The sequence below is a fragment of the Mugil cephalus genome, chromosome 19, assembly GCF_022458985.1.
Source record: "Mugil cephalus isolate CIBA_MC_2020 chromosome 19, CIBA_Mcephalus_1.1, whole genome shotgun sequence".
NCBI classification, from domain to species: domain Eukaryota; kingdom Metazoa; phylum Chordata; class Actinopteri; order Mugiliformes; family Mugilidae; genus Mugil; species Mugil cephalus.
Window position 1 is genome coordinate 7,243,183 of NC_061788.1, and position 18,545 is coordinate 7,261,727.

Genomic DNA, 18,545 nt, shown 5'->3' on the forward strand with positions numbered 1-18,545 from the left:
GGATATGCGTTTTCCTTAATGGTGCTTGTGCGCCATAATTCAGGGCCTGATGTCATCACCCTCCCTCAGACAAGTCGACGCCTCCCTGCGCACGAACGATCAGCGTGAACATGTTTCCCTTTTGCTCCCTGAGGTGGAAACAGCTCCGACACAGTAAAAGTAGAAAAAGAAGAGGAAGAAGAAGAAGAGGAGGAAGTGTGAGCTGAAATCTAAACCCCGCTGCCAGTTTGCCACTTTCTCTCTCTTTTTTTTATTTTATTTATCGCTACTTATTTATTTCTTTACTTTGAAAGAGTGATCAAAGCAGAGCTTCCCGAAGAGCTTCCCGCTGCTACCGTCAACATCCTCAGTCGCAGCTCTCTGCATGAAAGCCTGGCTGTGTTTATGTTGTTCGGTGAGCAGTCAACCTCTTGATCTTTCCGCTCTGCTGGCAGCCTCTTTTCTTCTGTGACACAATACTTCCAAAGCGTCGACAAATATGGAAGCTGCCGAACACAACTCTGCAGCGACTTTGATTGCCGCGAGTTGAAGACAAGCGATCAAACACGAAATGATCAATGACGTCTCTTTTAAACCCGTTATCTAGTGAAGAATGTGTCCAGGGGGTGATTGAGGCCACAATGCCGTTATCTTCAGACCGTTACGTTCTTCTTGTGTTGCTGCTGCTTGGGGCTATTTTGTGTTTGGGATTTGCTTTTCCCTCCCATCTGTGGTCACACTCTTCAGCAGCGTCCGCGGGGTCGATGCTTATCAATTCTTTTTAGGATGCAAATGGCTTCGGGAGATTTTTAGCTTTTTTTTTTTATCCACATCAGCTTGAATTAAACTTTTAATTCAGCCCTAACAAAAACATGCAACAACAATCTCCCTATGTACAGTTCTTCAACTCGTACGTAGGTCTGGACAGAAAGCAAATCTTATTTCAAAGACTCACACATCTGCTGGACGTGAGTGAAACTGTTGGTTTCTGATTTAAGGTCCTGCAAACATCCTGTATTTGATCTTTTTTTTTAACATGCAAACTAGAGCCAAAGTGATTTCTTCTTACCTCTCCGAGTCGAATATCAGTCACAGGTTTTTTAAATTAATGAAGGCACGCATGCTTTATTCGCAGAAACGATTGCAAAAGAGCCCGCACGATTCTGATCTTCAGTAAACACTCATCTCTTTCCAGGGGACTCCTGCCTGCAGCAAGGACCAGCGTCTTTCTATTCCGCAGCTAATCGGGGATAAAAATGTTCTTAGTTGGAAAGCATTTCCTGGTCAAACAAAACAGTGGCCTTTGTTTCGGGAACAAAGAAAATTAGACTTGAAGTATGTGGGGAGGTGGGGGGTGCTAATCGGCGCTCATTTTCATGCATTTAAGAGGTATTCTTCAATATCGACACATATTTGCATGTATTTCAAAGCCCTTTATTTTGACCAGGTTCATGACTACAAGCCGTAGATGAGAAATTCATAAAAATGAAAAGGAAAGAACAAAACAAACACTGTTACACCGATTAAACATTAAATTAATCATCTAGTGCGAGAGAAACAAGGAAGAGTCCGAGCCTTGATCTGTTCATCCTTTCCGCAAAAGCAGCAATAAAGCTGACACAACGCAACCAGTAAAAAACATACGCATGAAGAGGTTGATCCAAAGCAGGTTCTTTTGGTGAACGCGATTACTATTAATACTATGAGCTAAGTCATTAAATTATAACTACTGTGTTAATATTAAAAACGTACTTGTCTTTTTGATGTTCCCCCTACTTTGAACATGTTGGATTTATTATGGATTTATTATTTTATTATGCAAAGACGTTCCATGACAGGTAATATGTTACGTCATGGTGCTTAAGTGGTTTTACAGGCTTCAATTTACAGGGTAAAATCAGATTAATAAAAAAGTCAGATTAATAAAAAAGGTCTGACCTCCTCAAGGCCATACAGAGGAAGAAAATGAAACTATGGGAAACAAGAGAGTAACAAGTGGGCATTTTGTAAATACTCGATGCCTAATCTATATTATAAACTTATATTTTGGGGAAAAGCTGTTAAAGTCCCCATGAAATCCATTTTTACATGGTTCTTATTCAAACAAAGGAAGCCTCCACCAAAAAAAAGCCCTGTGTGTTCTGATTGGCCAGCACATTTGTACACGCCCCCAAGTGCAGGATGAGTCATCGACACTTTTAAATCGTGTTCCAGGAGACTAGAAATTTCCTACAAAATCATGTTTTTTGGGGTCAACGTTGGGCCAGATGGACATTTTTATATATTTGACATCATGACAACTTTAACAACCTTTTTCCTACTGTGCAACAGCCCATGCATGTTAATTAAAAACCCATCATCAAGGAAAACACTCAATACAAGGGAGGGTTGCTTAATAACTCCTACAGGGATTCATTATCGCGTCTTCAACTTTATTTGTCACATAAGGACAACAATTTGCAACAAATATGGCTAATCTGTAATTTAACCTTTAATGTTTAAATATGCTTGTTTTTTTGTTTGTTTGTTTTTTTTTTACTCCAATTCACCTTCCAGTTACTCTCTTGTTCCCAAAGACCTTTAAGCGTTAGCTGGAACATTGTCACCTGTATTATGTGTTCTCCTCTCTCCTCCTTTCTTTCTTTGACCTCCCGGTCCAGGCATGATAACATGCACACACAGTTCACATACAGTACAAGGATTGTAGTCATGTATGTACACATCAATACACAGACACACACCTGCGTTCACAACCACGCACGCCGATACACACACGCGCGCGCACACACACACTAACACACACACACACTAACACACACACAAAGGCAGCATTCTTTGAAGATATTTTTGTCTCGACTTTAGAGCGAGTCGACTCCGTGCTGAGTGCTGAACTCCTGGAAATCCTCTGGGATGGTGTCTGTGGAAGTGACAAAGTGAGTTAATACGAGGCGAGCCGAAAAATCTGAAACTCACTGAGGTCAGACTAATTCTTTTCAGGGCTGTGGTCTTTGTGCAACAAAATAAAATATGATACTGCCCCAGACATAAGTTATATAGGTCGTAAAGGACAAGTGGTAAAGTTGAGACTGTCTCATGGTATGTATAAAATTACCAGGATTAATATTTTATTATGAAATCTATTGCAGCCGAGGCTTATGGGAATACCATTAACTCTCTGGACGTTTGCCTTGAAGCTCAGCCTAATGTTTCTGTGTGGTTTCCTCACCGTTGCAGCGATATTTCAGATTGGACCAGATGATGTTTTCTTGAGAGAAACAGAAGACGCCAAGTCGTCCTCCTCTCATGGTCGTGTCGATGGTCACGCCAGAGTCTGCAACCAGCTCAGTTCCCTCATAAAAGCGAGCTCTAAACAAAGCACAGAAAGGAATAGTAATGATAATGAAGACAGATGAAAAGGTTGACGCCAACCTCCTACGAAGCCATAAAAGGGTCAGCTTGGCTAACGATGAAGACTGGAAGCAGGGGGGAGAATGCTAACACTTCATCACTTTTCCTTGTGTGATATGATATCATCTCATTCTTGGCACGAAAACTGGAGAATGTGTTTTCAATCGTACCTGATGTACCCAACCTGCGGACGGTGCTGCAAGTACCAGCGGTAGGACACCTTGTCCTTCCAGCCCACGTTTCTCGGGTCCTTCCACAGCAGGCGCACCTGGTCGTTGGTGTCTCCAGTGTGCCACAGCGAGTTTCTCAAGTGCTCCCCGGGGCCTGATGTAGATTTCACCGCCTGACAAAATAAAAGCCCCGGATAAGCGAGAACAGATGTGGGAACAGAGAGAAAAGAGAACGGGAAGAAAAGTGGAAAATATGCGGAGCTGAGCGGACAGGATGCGCGCGAAATCTCCTGCTGGGGATTTGCGACGCCGCTTGTGCTTTTCACCTTGAGCTGGATGCCGGGCTCGGCCACGGCTCTGAAGGGCGTCGCCTGCCAGTACGTCTGTTCGGTCTGCTTCCACATCACCACGTAGAAGGAGGACGAGTCCTGGTAGCCGAAGATGAAGCCGGCGTAGTCGTCATCGGTGACTGTGTTCACGTGAAACGTGCCCTCAAAGTCCACTCCGCTGAAAGCAGTGTAACCTGACAACGGAAGGAGTAATCAGTACAGTATGTTTTATGTATTTAATTGGGGTTAACCGCTGCATTTAACTGACTGATACTCAGCTCAGAGCGAGGAATGCATCTTACCAACAGCAAGTCCTGGGTCGCTGTTCATAGTCTGGACAATTTCCATTCCCTGTTTAGAAACAAGAGAGAGGTGGTAATGATTCTTTTTGTACTTTGATACCTAAATTAGAAGCTAATTAATATCAATCTTTATTTTAAATGTCCAACACTCACTCTGCTTTATGCTCAGTTTTTGGTCTCAACCTGATATCTAAATGTATTCATCTTCCTAAGCTGCTGAATGCCAAATCTTTTCCAGACCTGTCGATCTAAGCCTCCTCTACACAGTAGGCCCCGCCCCTATCGCTGCTGAGCCAATCACGAGGCCACATATTACACTCTGACTCTGTCAGGTTCCCCGGAATTGGCTGAGAGCCTTTTCAGTCCCCAGATGAAATCCCAGACGCATGTTGCAAAATTAGTAGAAGAGAAGCTAACAGTGCAGCTCGCTCCCATCAACATCCATTAATCCAAGGTTAGAAGTTGTGTGCTTCGGACATCTCGCTAATTTGGGAGCATCTGTGTGTGCTGTCATATATATATTATATATAGCACCAGGCTGAGTTTAATATAGAACACAAATAGTAGGTTGGGGGTCCTTACTTAATCTAGTTTGGGGTCCTTAGCCAGTGAAAAACATTGAAGACCCCTGTGCTACGCTAATAGTATACCAGTGGTTTTAGAGAATTTCTTGCATAAAACTCCTGCTGGAGTTGGAAACTATGCAGGAAGAATGCAAAATAAGGAGCCATAAGTGACATTGACTTTTACTCGGCCCTGCACACGAAGAGGAAAGTTTCGCCACTTAACAATCTCACCTGGTTCAACACAACCCAGTTGGGGTCAATCTGGGCATCGCCCTCGGGGTCCAGCACCACCGTCTGATAGGCCCTGAAGTCAGTCAAGGTCACCTCTGCGTTCTCAGGACAGTTGTCGATCCTGTCAATCACTTTGTCCTGGTCAAAGTCAGACTCGCACACATCTCCCACGCCATCGTCTGAGGAGCAAGAGAGGGGAGTCAAATTAAAGATAAAAAGATGACGGTTGCATGATCACGATGATACAAGCCCAGACACAGTGATAATAGGATTTTAGAGCGGCTTCGCTGAAATGTCAGAAAGGATTACTTCCAAAGGAAATAATGTCCTTGTTCAGAGGCTGTAGAGCTCCAAGACCTGAATATAAATCATCCTAAATACTGTATGTTGCCAAAGGGATAAAAAGATCCTTTCTTCAGGGAGTATTCACTTTTAATAAATTTACTTTCACTTTGATGGACTTGTAGCCCGGCTCGCTGTGATCTGCGCCCTGCTGTGTGACTGTGTCATTTGATAGTGTTATGCCGAACTACAGAGATAATAAAATATGTCACATCTACGGTGCCGATTATTAAATGGTCACAGACTGGGTAATTCTTAAAATGCTTTATTGATGGCTCAATTTGATAAAGTCTGCTGCGTGTGTGTGTGTGTCTCAATTAAGTCCTTTGCAAGGAAAGCAGGCCACTTTGCGTATTTGTTGAAATGTTGGAATTGTGCAAGGCCACGTTCTCAGCGCGCTCACAGAGGCACTGATAGAAGAAGTGGAATGCAACATTAGGACAAAGCTGAACTGACAACTCTATTAAACATCTTTGGGACAACCTGAAGGTCTCAGTCTGCTCTGCATCACTGAACGCTGCCAACAAAACAGCCTTGCCCCTTATGATTTGAGTTGACACTCGACTGCCATTTGCATCAGAGACCATTTTAACACAGGTAATGTCACACTGAGTCATAAAACTGGAAAAACGAGTGCAGACACAAAAAAAAATTGTGTATTTACTGCCTCCAAAATTGCCACTTAATCTGCTCAAGGTTGCTATTGCTTGAACCAGGAAGGTGTGAAATTGAGGCACAAAAATGCACATAAATGTCAGTCAGTTGCGGTTCAGGGTTAGTGTAGAATTTCAAATGGAGTTATTGTTTATCTTTAAGGAAACAAGACGATTTTCAGCCAGAGACGTCAAAAGCAATCTGAGCACGTCCGTACTACTGTTTTCATGAGGCGAGGTGAATTGAGACTCACTGTTGTCATCAGTCTGGTCGGGGTTTGGTACCAGCCGACAGTTGTCTGGTCCTGGCGGCACATTATCCGGAATCCCGTCATTGTCATCGTCATCGTCACACTCGTCACCCAGTCCGTCTTTGTCGGTGTCCAGCTGGGAGCTGTTGATCACGAGTGGGCAATTGTCCTTGGTATCCTGGTGACCATCGCCATCGCTACGGGGGGAAGTGACACAGTGACGTGAGACAAATGAAGAAGTCGTACTGCAACTGCAGCCTAACAACAAGGCAGAGGCTGACAGTGTTATTACCTGTCTTGGTTTGTGTCGCAGGAGTCCCCAACCAGGTCGTTATCAATGTCGGACTGAAACGAGAGCAGAAAGTTTCAATGGTGTGAAAAGACTCTGTGGCACGCTAAAGTACAAGTAGTTTCTGCAGGAGAACGGTTCTAGTGACTGATATATTCTTGCAAATGGTCTTAGTAAATAGTTTAAACTGTTTAAAGACAGAATGGCAGCGTCAGTGTAGCTAGAAGCCTGTTGCACATCCTATAATTATGTTATTTGTTAAACTATTTTTAACCTTTTACAATTTTTACGATTTTTTTTTCGTATTTTCTAAACTTATCAGGTGGTCTATGTGAAATCTTAATTTTAAATATCTTGTAATTATAGTTAATCAAATACTACAGTAAACTACAAATACCTCCAACTTAAAGGACCAGTGAGAGCAGGGTTAAGTGACACCTAGTGGTGAAGTCCAACATTGCAGCCATTTATATTCCAAGTATATACCTTTCCCTTTCCATGTGTTTTTGACATACGATGGCCAACATAATACTATATTCCATTTCTATTCATTGATCGCTTACATCCTACATACTGATCCCTTAAATATATTTCTTGAGTCGCTGTACGTATGCATCGTGTGACTCTGAGTAACCTGGTTTGGGTTGGGGATGTCAGGACAGCTGTCGCAGGCATTTCCCACTCCATCTCCATCCCGGTCCAGTTGGTCTCTGTTCTGGACACGTGGGCAGTTGTCCAGGAAATTCTTTATACCTGTCGACCAATCGTCCAGAGGAGATAATTGGCGTCAGTCAACACTCAGTTCTGAAGAACCAAATCTAACACAGTATAAATCTGCTGCAAAAAATATTTTATCCATGTAATCATAATCATTTTACCACCCAAAATCCCAAATATTTTGCAGTTTCTACATGCCAGTAGGTAAAACAAACCATAATACATCAGCTGAGCAATTCATATTTACCCACATATAGACTACTAGTATATCTTAAATCAGTTTTCTTAGTCTGAGACTTCACAGCCGCCTGTTCTTTTTAATTTCACCACTTGGATGCACTGTTGCTTTTGCTATGTAGGTGCAACCAGTGTTTGTATTCAGAAGGTATTTTTATTCATCGCAGGGAGGCAGCAGCAGCTCCACAAGCGCATAAAGGTCAATCTGCAGCGATGGAAGAAAAACTATCTTGTATCCTGCAGGGTTTTTTTGAGGTGTAATCATACTGGTGAATGATCAAAGCTCGAGTTCGCTCCAGGTTCACACTGCTGTTGGTTTTATTTTTTTTTGTGGTTTGTCATTCCTCAACTGGCTTATGGAAGTCATACATTTAAACAGTATGATGACGTAAAGATATCTCTAAGTGCGTGTTAACAAAAAAAAAACCTTTCTGTGGCGTGACTGTTCTATAATTTACTGAGAGAGCCTGGTGGAAACATGAGGGAGAGAGCAGAATAATAAGTCATAACAGTGAGCGCCTTCAGTGATGCTGGTTATATAACTCGAGCGTCAGTTTTACTGATGCAATTTCCCTCCGTACCGTCTCCGTCCATGTCGTCATCGCAGGCATCCCCTTTGCCGTCGCTGTCAGTGTCTCTCTGGTCAGGGTTCTCCACCATGCGACAGTTATCGCAGGCGTCGCCGTGGCTGTCCTTGTCGCTGTTCCTCTGGTCCAAGTTGGGCTTTAACCAGCAGTTGTCCTGAGATACACAACATAGCATGCGTCGGAGTCGGTGTGTGTCTGTGTTAGTTGGCCAAAAGAGGCGTGTACCGCAGAGCTGAAGCATTTAGTTGATTAATTCATCAGTCGACTCCGACGGAAAACAGTTTTGATGATTAATCAACGGTGCGGAGAGCTCACTAATTAACAGATTATATCTTGTTTGATGAGCACGAAAGTATATATAGGCCAAAGTGCGGCCATTACCATGACTTTAGTTTTTGTTTCGGATTAAAACTCAAGACATAAAATGTGCCGGTAGGTGGATTTTGTAACCTTTGAATATATCCAGGCTAGGTGCTTCCCTCTGGTTCAAGTCTTTATGCTAAGCTAAGCTAACGATGGTGCCCCCAACGTGAAAGCGCATTCCCCCAAATGTCAAACTACTTCCTTGCATCGAGCAAAATGGCATTTTTTAGTTCCAGCTTCCAAATGCTAAACATGTGCCGCTTGAATTTGTCAGATGTGCCTTTAAATTCACAAAATAAGTGTTGGGCCTAAGGAAACTGAAAACTGTTAGACTCAGAGATTTGTGGGTTTCCACCAACCTGCTCGTTTGGAATACCGTCACCATCTGCGTCGTCGTCGCAGGCATCTCCATGACCGTCCCTGTCTGCGTCCTCTTGACCAGAGTTAGGGACATAGACACAGTTATCCTGTGGAGATAGGTGACAGTTGAAATGGTGAAACGTGTTTTTTTTCATCAAAAAGAAAAGTTGCATTTCCTGATTGTTTTCAACACGCTTACCTTTCTACAATTTGCATCCTTGCATTTGAGCTTCTCATCCGGATAACCATCAATATCAGTGTCCTTCCCGCACAGGTATCCATTCCCGGCCCAGCCGATCCCGCACTGACGAGACAAATGAAACCCTTCAGACAGGATGTACATGGACTCGCGTTTATGTTTGCAAACAGGTGAGTGGTGTAAAATCCTACCTGGCAGGTGATGGACCCGTCTCTTTCTGGGATGCACTGGGCGTTGACATCGCAGGGGTTGGTCAGGCTGTTGCCGCAGCTGATCTCCGGCTTACAGCCCTTGACCTGGTCTCCTGTGAAACCTGTCTTACAGCTGCCACAATGGTAGGAGCCCTGTGTGGGAATATGAGGTGACGATTGAAAAGCCAAACGGATGGAATAGAAATAAATTGTCCCCGGCTGTCCCCGAAAGTGTCACCAATTTTAGCTTTAAGAATGAAAAAAAAAAAAATGTTGCGCGCAGACTACAGTTATTACGGTAGCTGGTCGCGCTGCTGTTGACATTAGAGATGCACATGAAATCGCAATTGTCCCTGTTTCTTCATTTCATCCATGTTTTTTTATCTACCAGCTGTAAATGTCCCTGGATTTCCACATCGGAAGTGCTAATGGTTCATATCCATCCTTAGTCAGACTACTGCATTAATTCCTCTCTCAACCAGTAGAAAATGTTGTGAACACGTGATTATGCATGAAAAAAATACAGCGATACTGTCAGAATTTTGAAAAATGCCTTGATATACATTTTTGGTGATACCGCCCAGCCCTAAACTGTCCTCCATGAGCCGTGTCTAATGGTGGGATAACATTACACTTACCACAGAGTTGTGACAGATTGAGTTGGCAGCACATCCTCCGTTGTTGGGTCCTTTGCATTCGTCAATATCATCACAGACCTGAAGTGTGCAAAAAGAGTCAAATGTCAGTTTCTTCAGACAGAGGAAGACATATCATAAGGCCAATAACAAGCTCGTTATCATTTTTTTTATAGATATTTCAATTTCTATGTGAAAAAAACATACTCCTAATGATTTTACAATTTAAACTTTACAGTGAGATTTATTTATTTTTTATTTTAAAATGAACCTGCAGCACAATTACACCAGAAACTCTTTTTAATATGAGGTTTCAGGTTTTTCTTTGATCTGTAATTTGCATGACACCGTTTCTAATTATTACCTTTTTTAATGTATTACTCTTTGTGTCCTGCATATTTCATCCACTCTTTTTTTCTTTTTTTTTTTTTTTTTTTACCTGTTTGTTGTTCTGAGCGTACAAAATGCCGACCCCCTCCACGGCCATGCCGGTGAAGCCCAGCGGACAGGCGTCGCAGCGGAAGCCCGGGACGGTGTTGACGCACTTCACTCCAGGGAAGCAGGGGTTAAACTGGCACTGCAGAAAGGAGGACATGAGCTCTGTTGAAGCAGCAAAAATGTATGTGCTTCTCAAAGGGGCTTCTCCACAAAAGCTTTTAGGGTCTGATGACACTTTTGCTCGTACAAAAAAAAAAGGGGGGGAAAAGAGAGCCGGTCCTCGGAGAAAGAGGTCAGTGCAAACAGACAGGAAAATACACACAAACACACACATCTCTGTATCTCTATTATTATGAGATTATCAATTTTCTATCTTTACCTGAATCTTTGATCCCTAAACCCCATCATGCACAGCTATGATCTTACAAGAACCGGTCATAATATATAGTAATTTGTTTGTGAAACTTTGCGGAAACTGCACTTTACCTCATTCACATCGTCACAGTTGAACCCATCCCCGGTGTATCCATCAGGACAGGGCGCACACTCCACGCCGTCCGCGGTCTCTCTGCACATATCGTCACGGAAACAGACGCCCGGGGTGCACCTCTGTTTCACCACCTCGGTTCCTCCCAGACCTTTAAGTGAAAAGGCAAGAAAACAGCTTATAAACATTTTATTTGTCAATCTATCCCCCCAAAAAAAAAATTGTTAAAACGTTACATTAACCGAGGTTTATTGGAGATTGTCTCACCGCAGGCCTGACACTCTGAGATTGTGTTCCTGAGAAAGGAGGTTTCTTTGACCTGGAAAGAGTGAAACATAAACAAGTTTATATGCAGCCACACAAGCTGTCAGGAAGGTCAGGCCTGAGGAGGCAGGGATTAGGTGGCCCCGGTGGAACTGTTAGACATTGTTACCTGCTGAATGAGGACGTCTTTCAGCTCGTTTATCACCTTCGTCAACTCCAGCATTTGATTGGACAGCTGCTTCGTGTTGACCCCTAGAAGAAGGAGGCCGTTCTTTTATTCAGCTGAAACAGGGGTGGGGGGAGTTCGAGAGGTTTACCCCCGCGAGTAACCAAGACAAACAGCGACTGTTTCTTTTCCTGTGTCTGGGCTTGTTTTCCTGGGAAACATTTGGTCACCTCTGTGTGGACGTTCCTTGTGAACGTTTCCTTACCCAGAGTTTGAACGGAGTCTCTCTGCTGGAAATGGCAGTCTTGTAACGAAGCAACGTTCTCAAATGAGTCCCCGACCACCAGCTTGAGCTCATCCAAGTTCTCCTGTTAGAATAAAACACACAGACAAGTCAGTCATCTGGAAGAGAGCCATGTGGACAGAAGCGTATTTATTATTGTATGGAAATAGTGAAGAAGTCACCTGCTCTCTGGCCTGCATGGTCTTTAAATCCACCGTACCATAGCCTGCTGGCAAACCCTGGAAGGCAGCGGGAAGGTCTCTGACCGTCTCCACCAGCCTGCAGTCCAGATGCAGCTCCACCCCGCCTGGCCCCTGCTGCTGCATCCCCCTCAGGTGGAACAGCAGTCGGTGTTTTTGGCCATCTGCCAGCACCAGGTTGTTGAAGGTAACAGAGCTCATCCTCTTGTCAGTCCGCTGGTAGCGTAACACGGCTTTGAGAGGACATGGTGGTGAAAGAGGAACAGGAGAACAGATTGGCTTCCAGTTACAGAGAGCACTTATGCAAATGGTTCATCCATCCACATTACAACCCTGAGTAAAATGCTACTCTCAATATGTTGGTAAGGAAATGTTTTATGTAGGTTTGCCGTCTTTGTTTAGCATGTTATCATGCTAGCATTTGCAGAATGGCTCAAAAATCCAAGGGTAATGAAAACCTGTTGAATTAGTTGAGCAGGCATTTGTTCATTAGCCGCATTTCAAACGTCGTCCTTCAAACTGAGTAGCGGAAACTTTTGAAATATCTCGGCCCAAATGGTGGAATGACAGACACACGCTACCAACGGTAGACTGACTAAAAGCCTATTTTCTTTCCAACCCCTAATTTTGAGGAGCCATCTCTGAGATTTCTTTTCAGTTCAGTAAATAATAACATTTTAATTCTAATACTGCATCGTATTGTCTTTCAAAAGGCAACGTCCCTGTCGCACAGGTTAATTGACATCTGACATTGTCATGTTTTATGTTTTGATATTGTTATCTTAACGATATTCATTATCTTTGCTTTCATATCCATGGCTGGGTGACCGACGTGACATGTTACAACTTCTACTTTTTAGAAGTTTTGAACCGAATGTCCGACGAAGCGCCTATCTATGGCAACTAGCTCACGATTCAAGATTCAAGACAATTGTTTTGTCCAAGAGTCCCAAGATAAGAAAGAACATATGTGGACCAGACATAGACATAAGAGTAAAAATAAAATAATCTTAAAATAAGAATAAAAATGTACAGTCCAATCAACAGCACAATGTAGCTGAACATAATCATGGAGTGAATAAATGTATAAATGAATAAATAAAGAGGGAATGCTGTCCAAGATAATAGTAAAATGTTCTTGAATAACCCAGTTAATTATTGCTTCTTCAGAGCAAGAGACTGATGGTCTAGTAATTTCCTCTTTGTTTGTTTTCAGTCTGCACTAACTCCAGAGGGAAATATTTCAGTTTTTAGCTGCTAAATTCTTCTCAATGTTCTCCAGCTGTGTCTTTCAACGTCAGTCTGGTGATGGCCAGCAAATGTGCAGTCGGTTTTTTATTCCCAGAATTGCAATGGCTTGAAACAGGGCGGCTGAGAGCAATCCAAAATAGATTGTACGGTGGCACGTTGCTCCGTGGAACGGAGCGGTGCTAGCTAGGGAGTAATTTAACCCATTGTGTCGGCGTTGCTTCCAAATGCCAGAGCATCTTTAATGTCCACCTACCTCTGTTCAGCTTCCCCATCACGGTGAACTCAAAGTACTTGCTGTTGTCCCTGGGGTTGTACAGGCTAAACACAGTGGTTCCGGTCTTGGGTTGCAACTTGAAGGAGGCCAGGATGAAAGCCTCATTCACCCCTTGCTCGGTGAGACCCCCCTGCAGCAGGTCTGGCAGGCAATCGGGCGAGGTGAGCAGATCATACACTGTTGACAGGGAGCAGAAAGAGCGAAGCGGAAAAGCACATGAGTAATGGATGACGAGATATGAATATTTACAACCTGCAGCCGCACTCCCGATCCCGGAGTAAACAGTTCCTGAGTCAACAAGGCGGCGGTGATGATGTTGACCCAGTGTTTGTTGTTCTTCCGAGACGCTGTGTCAGTCAATCAGCAGAAACTTGGCTTGGGATGTTTAGAGAAATCAGAAGGAGCTGGTTTCTAAGTACATCAAAGCGAGGCGCTGCGTTAGATGGATGGTGTTTCATTACTTTATTTAGGCCTGTACTACAACTGTTTAGATTACAGTGGCATTTATACTGGCAGAGTTTAGACATACCGTAGCGACCGACATGCTGCTTAGTAAGAGTGGGGAGCAAAACACTGATGGTTTGAATCTTCCTTTAATAAAGTCACCCGGGAGCTGGGCAGGCCACAAGAGGATGTGCAGTGAATCTCTAGTCCGCCATCTGCACACGCCATGAATGCACAAGTACCATAAAAGCACTCTGCAAGGCCCTCTGTCGTGAGGAAAGGAAAATTGCTCCCAAATGCTCCCGGAGAGTCGGCCGTTATCAGCCAAGATTGCCCCAGATGAGATCTCTCCTTCATTCTTTTTATTTCCCTCCTCTGCCCTTTCTTGTTTCTCTTCGACAGGCGCATTTCAACATGGAAGCTTTGAATCCGTGCACGGTTAAATGGGACCGCGTCGTGATCATCTTATAATACGACACAATCAATAAAAGAACAAAACTGAAAAAGAGAGCAAGCAGAGGATCCTCAGCGTATGCTTCATGCCTGTAGAGGTGCTGTAACTATAACAGTCCCGCTGTTCGTAAGTCTTCTGGACAGGGTGCTTTGTGGAGGTCAGGATCATCTTACACAAGAGACCCTGAGAAAGTGCCTCATTTCACCCCCTGATTAACCTCAGATTTCAAGCTTCATAAAACGACTTCAGCTGAAAGCCGTAAAGTAATCCGCCGCCTCGTCCCGTCCTTAACGCCGGGGCATAAATCCGTCACAGCTAGATTCGTATCAAGTGTCCAAATGGTCGGCATTCTTCCTTTTAAGTGCCTCGACAAATGCTTTGGGCATTCAGGAGTTTGTGTGTAGAAAAAAAAAAAGATTTATCATAGACAGGGGTGATGAAGGAATTACATCAGCAACATGAGCATGGGGTTAACGTAAACAGTGAAGCCGCAGTCAGCCATCATGAGCGAGCCAGCTAAGAGGCGCAGGGATCCATTATATCCATTATGTTACATGATACAAAGCAGGGTAAGACTATCACGCTCCCGTAGACGTTACACAAATCTGTACAATTTGATTTCTGTTGGATGCTTTTAAGGCAGACGAGGTGGTGGAAACTGAAAGAGAGCTAAAAGTCAATTTATTTATTTATTTATAGTTTGTTTCCACCAACTTAAATGGGAAAAATGTGACTTTTTAATTGTTAAATGCTCGACTAAAACTGTGAGACTTTGGGCGAGGCATCTAAACAACAGGTTCCAACTCATTACACGCTCTGTAAAGCCAAGAGCATAGGTCTTCAGCAGTGCCCCCTAGGGGGCCGGCGGAGGTACTGCATGGGGGTCGCAAAATATTTGGTTGATGGGACATTTTTTTGTATGTTATTTAATTTACCTCCACAAATTTAAATTTCTTTAATTACACCTTTACACGAATCTGACATATTTTAGTAAATGGATAAGGGATAGCTTAGTGTTGAATGCAAAATGATAATAATAATGTATATTCATAAATAACACATCATTTTGGGGGTTCATGGACTGAAAAAGGTTGAAGACTCCTGGCCAAGAGGAGCTGCAGCTGATCAATCTCAGCACTTCTTTCACATTGTTTTCATCCAGCCAGTTGAAATTATTGATTTCAACCCACTTGAAGGATGCATTTTGGACCCAAGTGGGAAGTTTTTGCACCCAAAGCAAAGATCATAGTCCCAGTAATCTCAGCTCTCAGTGAAGCTATCCATCAGACAGTGCCGCTATCGATCAATATCCTGCCTAACTCTTAGTGAATATAGTGGCAGCTTTGTGCTCCTGAAAGTGACAAACTTAAGCGCCTCTTTAAATCGTCCTCACTCCTTTCGAAACACAGTGAATTCCGGTCATGCGGCCGCCAAGGCATTTGCAAAGGAAATGATAGATGATGAGCTCCATTAAGTTGGACCTGCTTTATACATAACATCAGGCGCCCGTTGCCAAAAAGATTGTAGGGATTAATGGGTTCCTGAAAGGTATGTCATCAATCACTGAAGCTGATAAACTATAAACACAGATATTTCTGTGTCAGCTCAGTGCTTTTTTGTGTGTGTGACCTTGAATAATTTTGTGTGCGGCCGTAAGACCGTGTCAGGGAAGGACAGAGAGGAGAGGAGAGTGGCTTGAAGTTTAATATTACGCCCAGATCATCTCTGATTACTCCCATGTGTGTTGCCGAGCTGGGATGTGCCAGAGAGCTGAAACCTCCTGAGCTGAAGTAATCAAGCAGATCCGGACAGATGGACATGAAAAGGATGGGTTTAAAACTTTTGTCTGAGTCCTGTCAGAAAAGAAATAAAAAATAATACATTTATCTGACCCCTGTTGTCTTTCTTCTCCCGCTGCGGATCTGACAGAGGATATGATTTAGCAATTTATCGTACTCAGTGAGATCACACCGTGTCTAATCTTGTGCTTGTTCTGCATTGTATCTCTCTTCACAGTGTCTGCTTCATCCATTATGCATTAAACTCATACATGGCGTGTTAAAATACCCAGTGCTGGAGCCATTAAATCTTTTTTGACAGATAATAAAAAAGGGAGGATTTCATCACAGCTTGGATGTCAGGGGGGAAAGAAAAAGAAAGAAAACCTTAAATAATGCTGTGCTGATTGGTCATCCCCAATCAATATGACACACTTGGTTAAAAAAAAAGTAGTAGTGTAGCTTAAATAACTCACATGAAAACACATCAAATCGTACTCACCCAAAGCCTGGGCTTCCACGTTCAAGCACAGTTTCAATAGCAGCTGCGAGGCCAGAATCAGGGCTGTCCACACACCCATTTTGTCCTTCCAGCTGGTCCCAGATCTGCAGTTTTTCTCTGTGGTGACTTATCTCTTTGTGACACAGTGGCAGTTTCCCGTATGTCTGCGCCTGCTGTGAGTGGTGCATCCGTGTCCTTGCCTCCCTTTTTGAATCAGACGTGGGGCGAGTCTGTCATGTTAAGCCTTTACAGAAGCTTGTTTTAGTGTGTGTGTGTCTGAATTGGTGTGTGAATGTGAAAGAATGGCTCGTAGGAGTCTCGTTGAGGGAGGAGCATCGGGGCCAGAACCTGCTTTTTTAAAAGCTTCCTCAGACGGCCCCATGTAGAGAAGGAGTGACTTGGGGAAACTCTTTGCATTGGCTCCTTCTGGCTGCCACCAGTTCCCACAGGCTCTTTCACGACTCTATAGAACATGAGAGCCCTGACATCATGCTTCATACCAGTCAGAGCCCACGATATTTTCAGGGGGTGAATTTCTCCAAAATCTGCTTCATCCTCCAGCTTCACAGTTTCTTCCTGGAAGACGGGGATATTCTTTCACTTTCCTTACGGGGACCAGATGTAGCACCTTTCCACCTTTGTACGCCCCTGCCTTTCCTGGGCAAAGTCAACAAGCCATGTTAACCAGCCAAGCTTCAGACAGTCTGCTGGCTCACCCGCCCTCCAGGTCGTCAGCATGTCTGGCACCACGCGACTTGCCACATTTGGCAGAAACGGAGAGGCTCAGGTCTTAATGATGTTTGTTTTTCCCTCTTTCCTTGCCCTTTTTCTCCTTTTCCTTTTTCTTTTTTTTTTTTTTTTTAAGCCTTGTTCCATGGGTGGGTACCTGCCCTTAATGATGTTTGAATTCTTCACTGCTTCTTTCAAGTCTCACTAGCTGCAAGATGTGCTTAAAGGGATCAACACGAGTATCCATGGCAACAAACAGCAGCAAATGAGTCATAGTTTCCATACATCTTACCACAGGTGTTCCTGGTTTTGCTGCGTGCTGATCTGGACGCCGTCCAGCCGGCAACCGGACGCTCAAGAGTTTTATCTGCCTTCCGATTGGGTTTCACAGTGATCCTTTACAGGCTTTAAAGGTTCTGGATCACAGAAGACCCCGCAGACCTCCATGAGTGGTCGGCAGCCGAAGCCAGGAGCTCAACAGACCACATCAGTTCGCTGGAGGAGCTGGACAGACTCACATCATGGTGCGGTTGATGAGGTCAGACAGAAAACGCCGCAGCTGGCTCAGAGATAAAACCAAACCCCAAAAGTGTCTGACAGCATCTCCTGACTATTTTTATTCCCGATACCGATACAAATTGTGAGACTCTCAGACTCAGCGTCATGCGATGAATTCGTCATGGACGCTGAAGATTATAGCTTTGCTGTAACCACAGGGACAACCGAGCTTACTGTGTTACCAGTGAGCAGTTCATAGCCCAAATAAACAGTTTTTTTTTTGTTTTTTTGTTTTCTTGCAGTATGAAAAGGCAATATTTACTCAGGGGAGGTAAGAGAATTCATATTGAACCGGAAAAACAAAACAAGGCCGAGATCAGAGACATGAAGCATTAATGGTCTGTAATAGGGAGCATGTGGAGAATTAACAGCAAAACAAGGGAAGACAACTCTGAAGAAATATGCGTGGCAGGAAGTGGAGGAAATTCATTAATTGGTATATTTTCATTGGTGTCTTATTCTTTACAGATGTGTAAAATAAAGTCTCCGAATTTTCTTTATTTCATTATTTTCAGATGAAGTCATGCATTTTTCATTACTCTGGTGTGCTATGCTCGGATCACGTATAAAGCAGAATCAGATTCGTGCTCCGCTTGTGGACTTCTCGTGCATACACTTCGTAGAACTATCACTCGCCGTCTCCAGCTATTCATTGGAGACAATAACGTTTCATTCTTTTGTTGCACATAGATATAGTGATCTGGTGTAACATTGTGACCAGATAATGTTATCTAGGTCTCTACTTGATCAGCTTGGGATTTGGAGGCCAGGTCGACACCTTGTGCTGTTCTTCATGTTTTTTTTTTGTTGTTGTTGTTGTTCCTAAACCGTTTTTGTGTGTGTGTCTACGTCAGGCTGCATCCTGCTATGGGATGGGGGTGCCTGGTCTGGTCCAGTGGGTGAGTAAT

General features: G+C 43.6%; 1 protein-coding gene across 1 annotated transcript; it reads right to left on the minus strand.

Moving 5' to 3' along the window:
- Nucleotides 1–1,397: 1,397 nt before the first annotated feature.
- On the minus strand, nt 1,398–16,799 carry thbs4b (thrombospondin 4b). Its single transcript, XM_047569535.1, has 22 exons — nt 16,351–16,799; nt 13,152–13,349; nt 11,630–11,880; nt 11,430–11,532; nt 11,168–11,250; nt 11,002–11,053; nt 10,734–10,885; nt 10,249–10,386; nt 9,813–9,890; nt 9,175–9,327; nt 8,984–9,088; nt 8,784–8,891; nt 8,056–8,215; nt 7,155–7,273; nt 6,524–6,576; nt 6,235–6,428; nt 4,986–5,164; nt 4,189–4,237; nt 3,884–4,080; nt 3,558–3,730; nt 3,206–3,345; nt 1,398–2,896 (listed from the first exon to the last, which is right to left on the minus strand). The coding sequence occupies exons 1-22, from the start codon at nt 16,427–16,429 to the stop codon at nt 2,838–2,840; spliced, it is 2,823 nt and encodes a 940-aa protein (XP_047425491.1). The 5' UTR covers nt 16,430–16,799; the 3' UTR covers nt 1,398–2,837.
- Nucleotides 16,800–18,545: the final 1,746 nt, after the last annotated feature.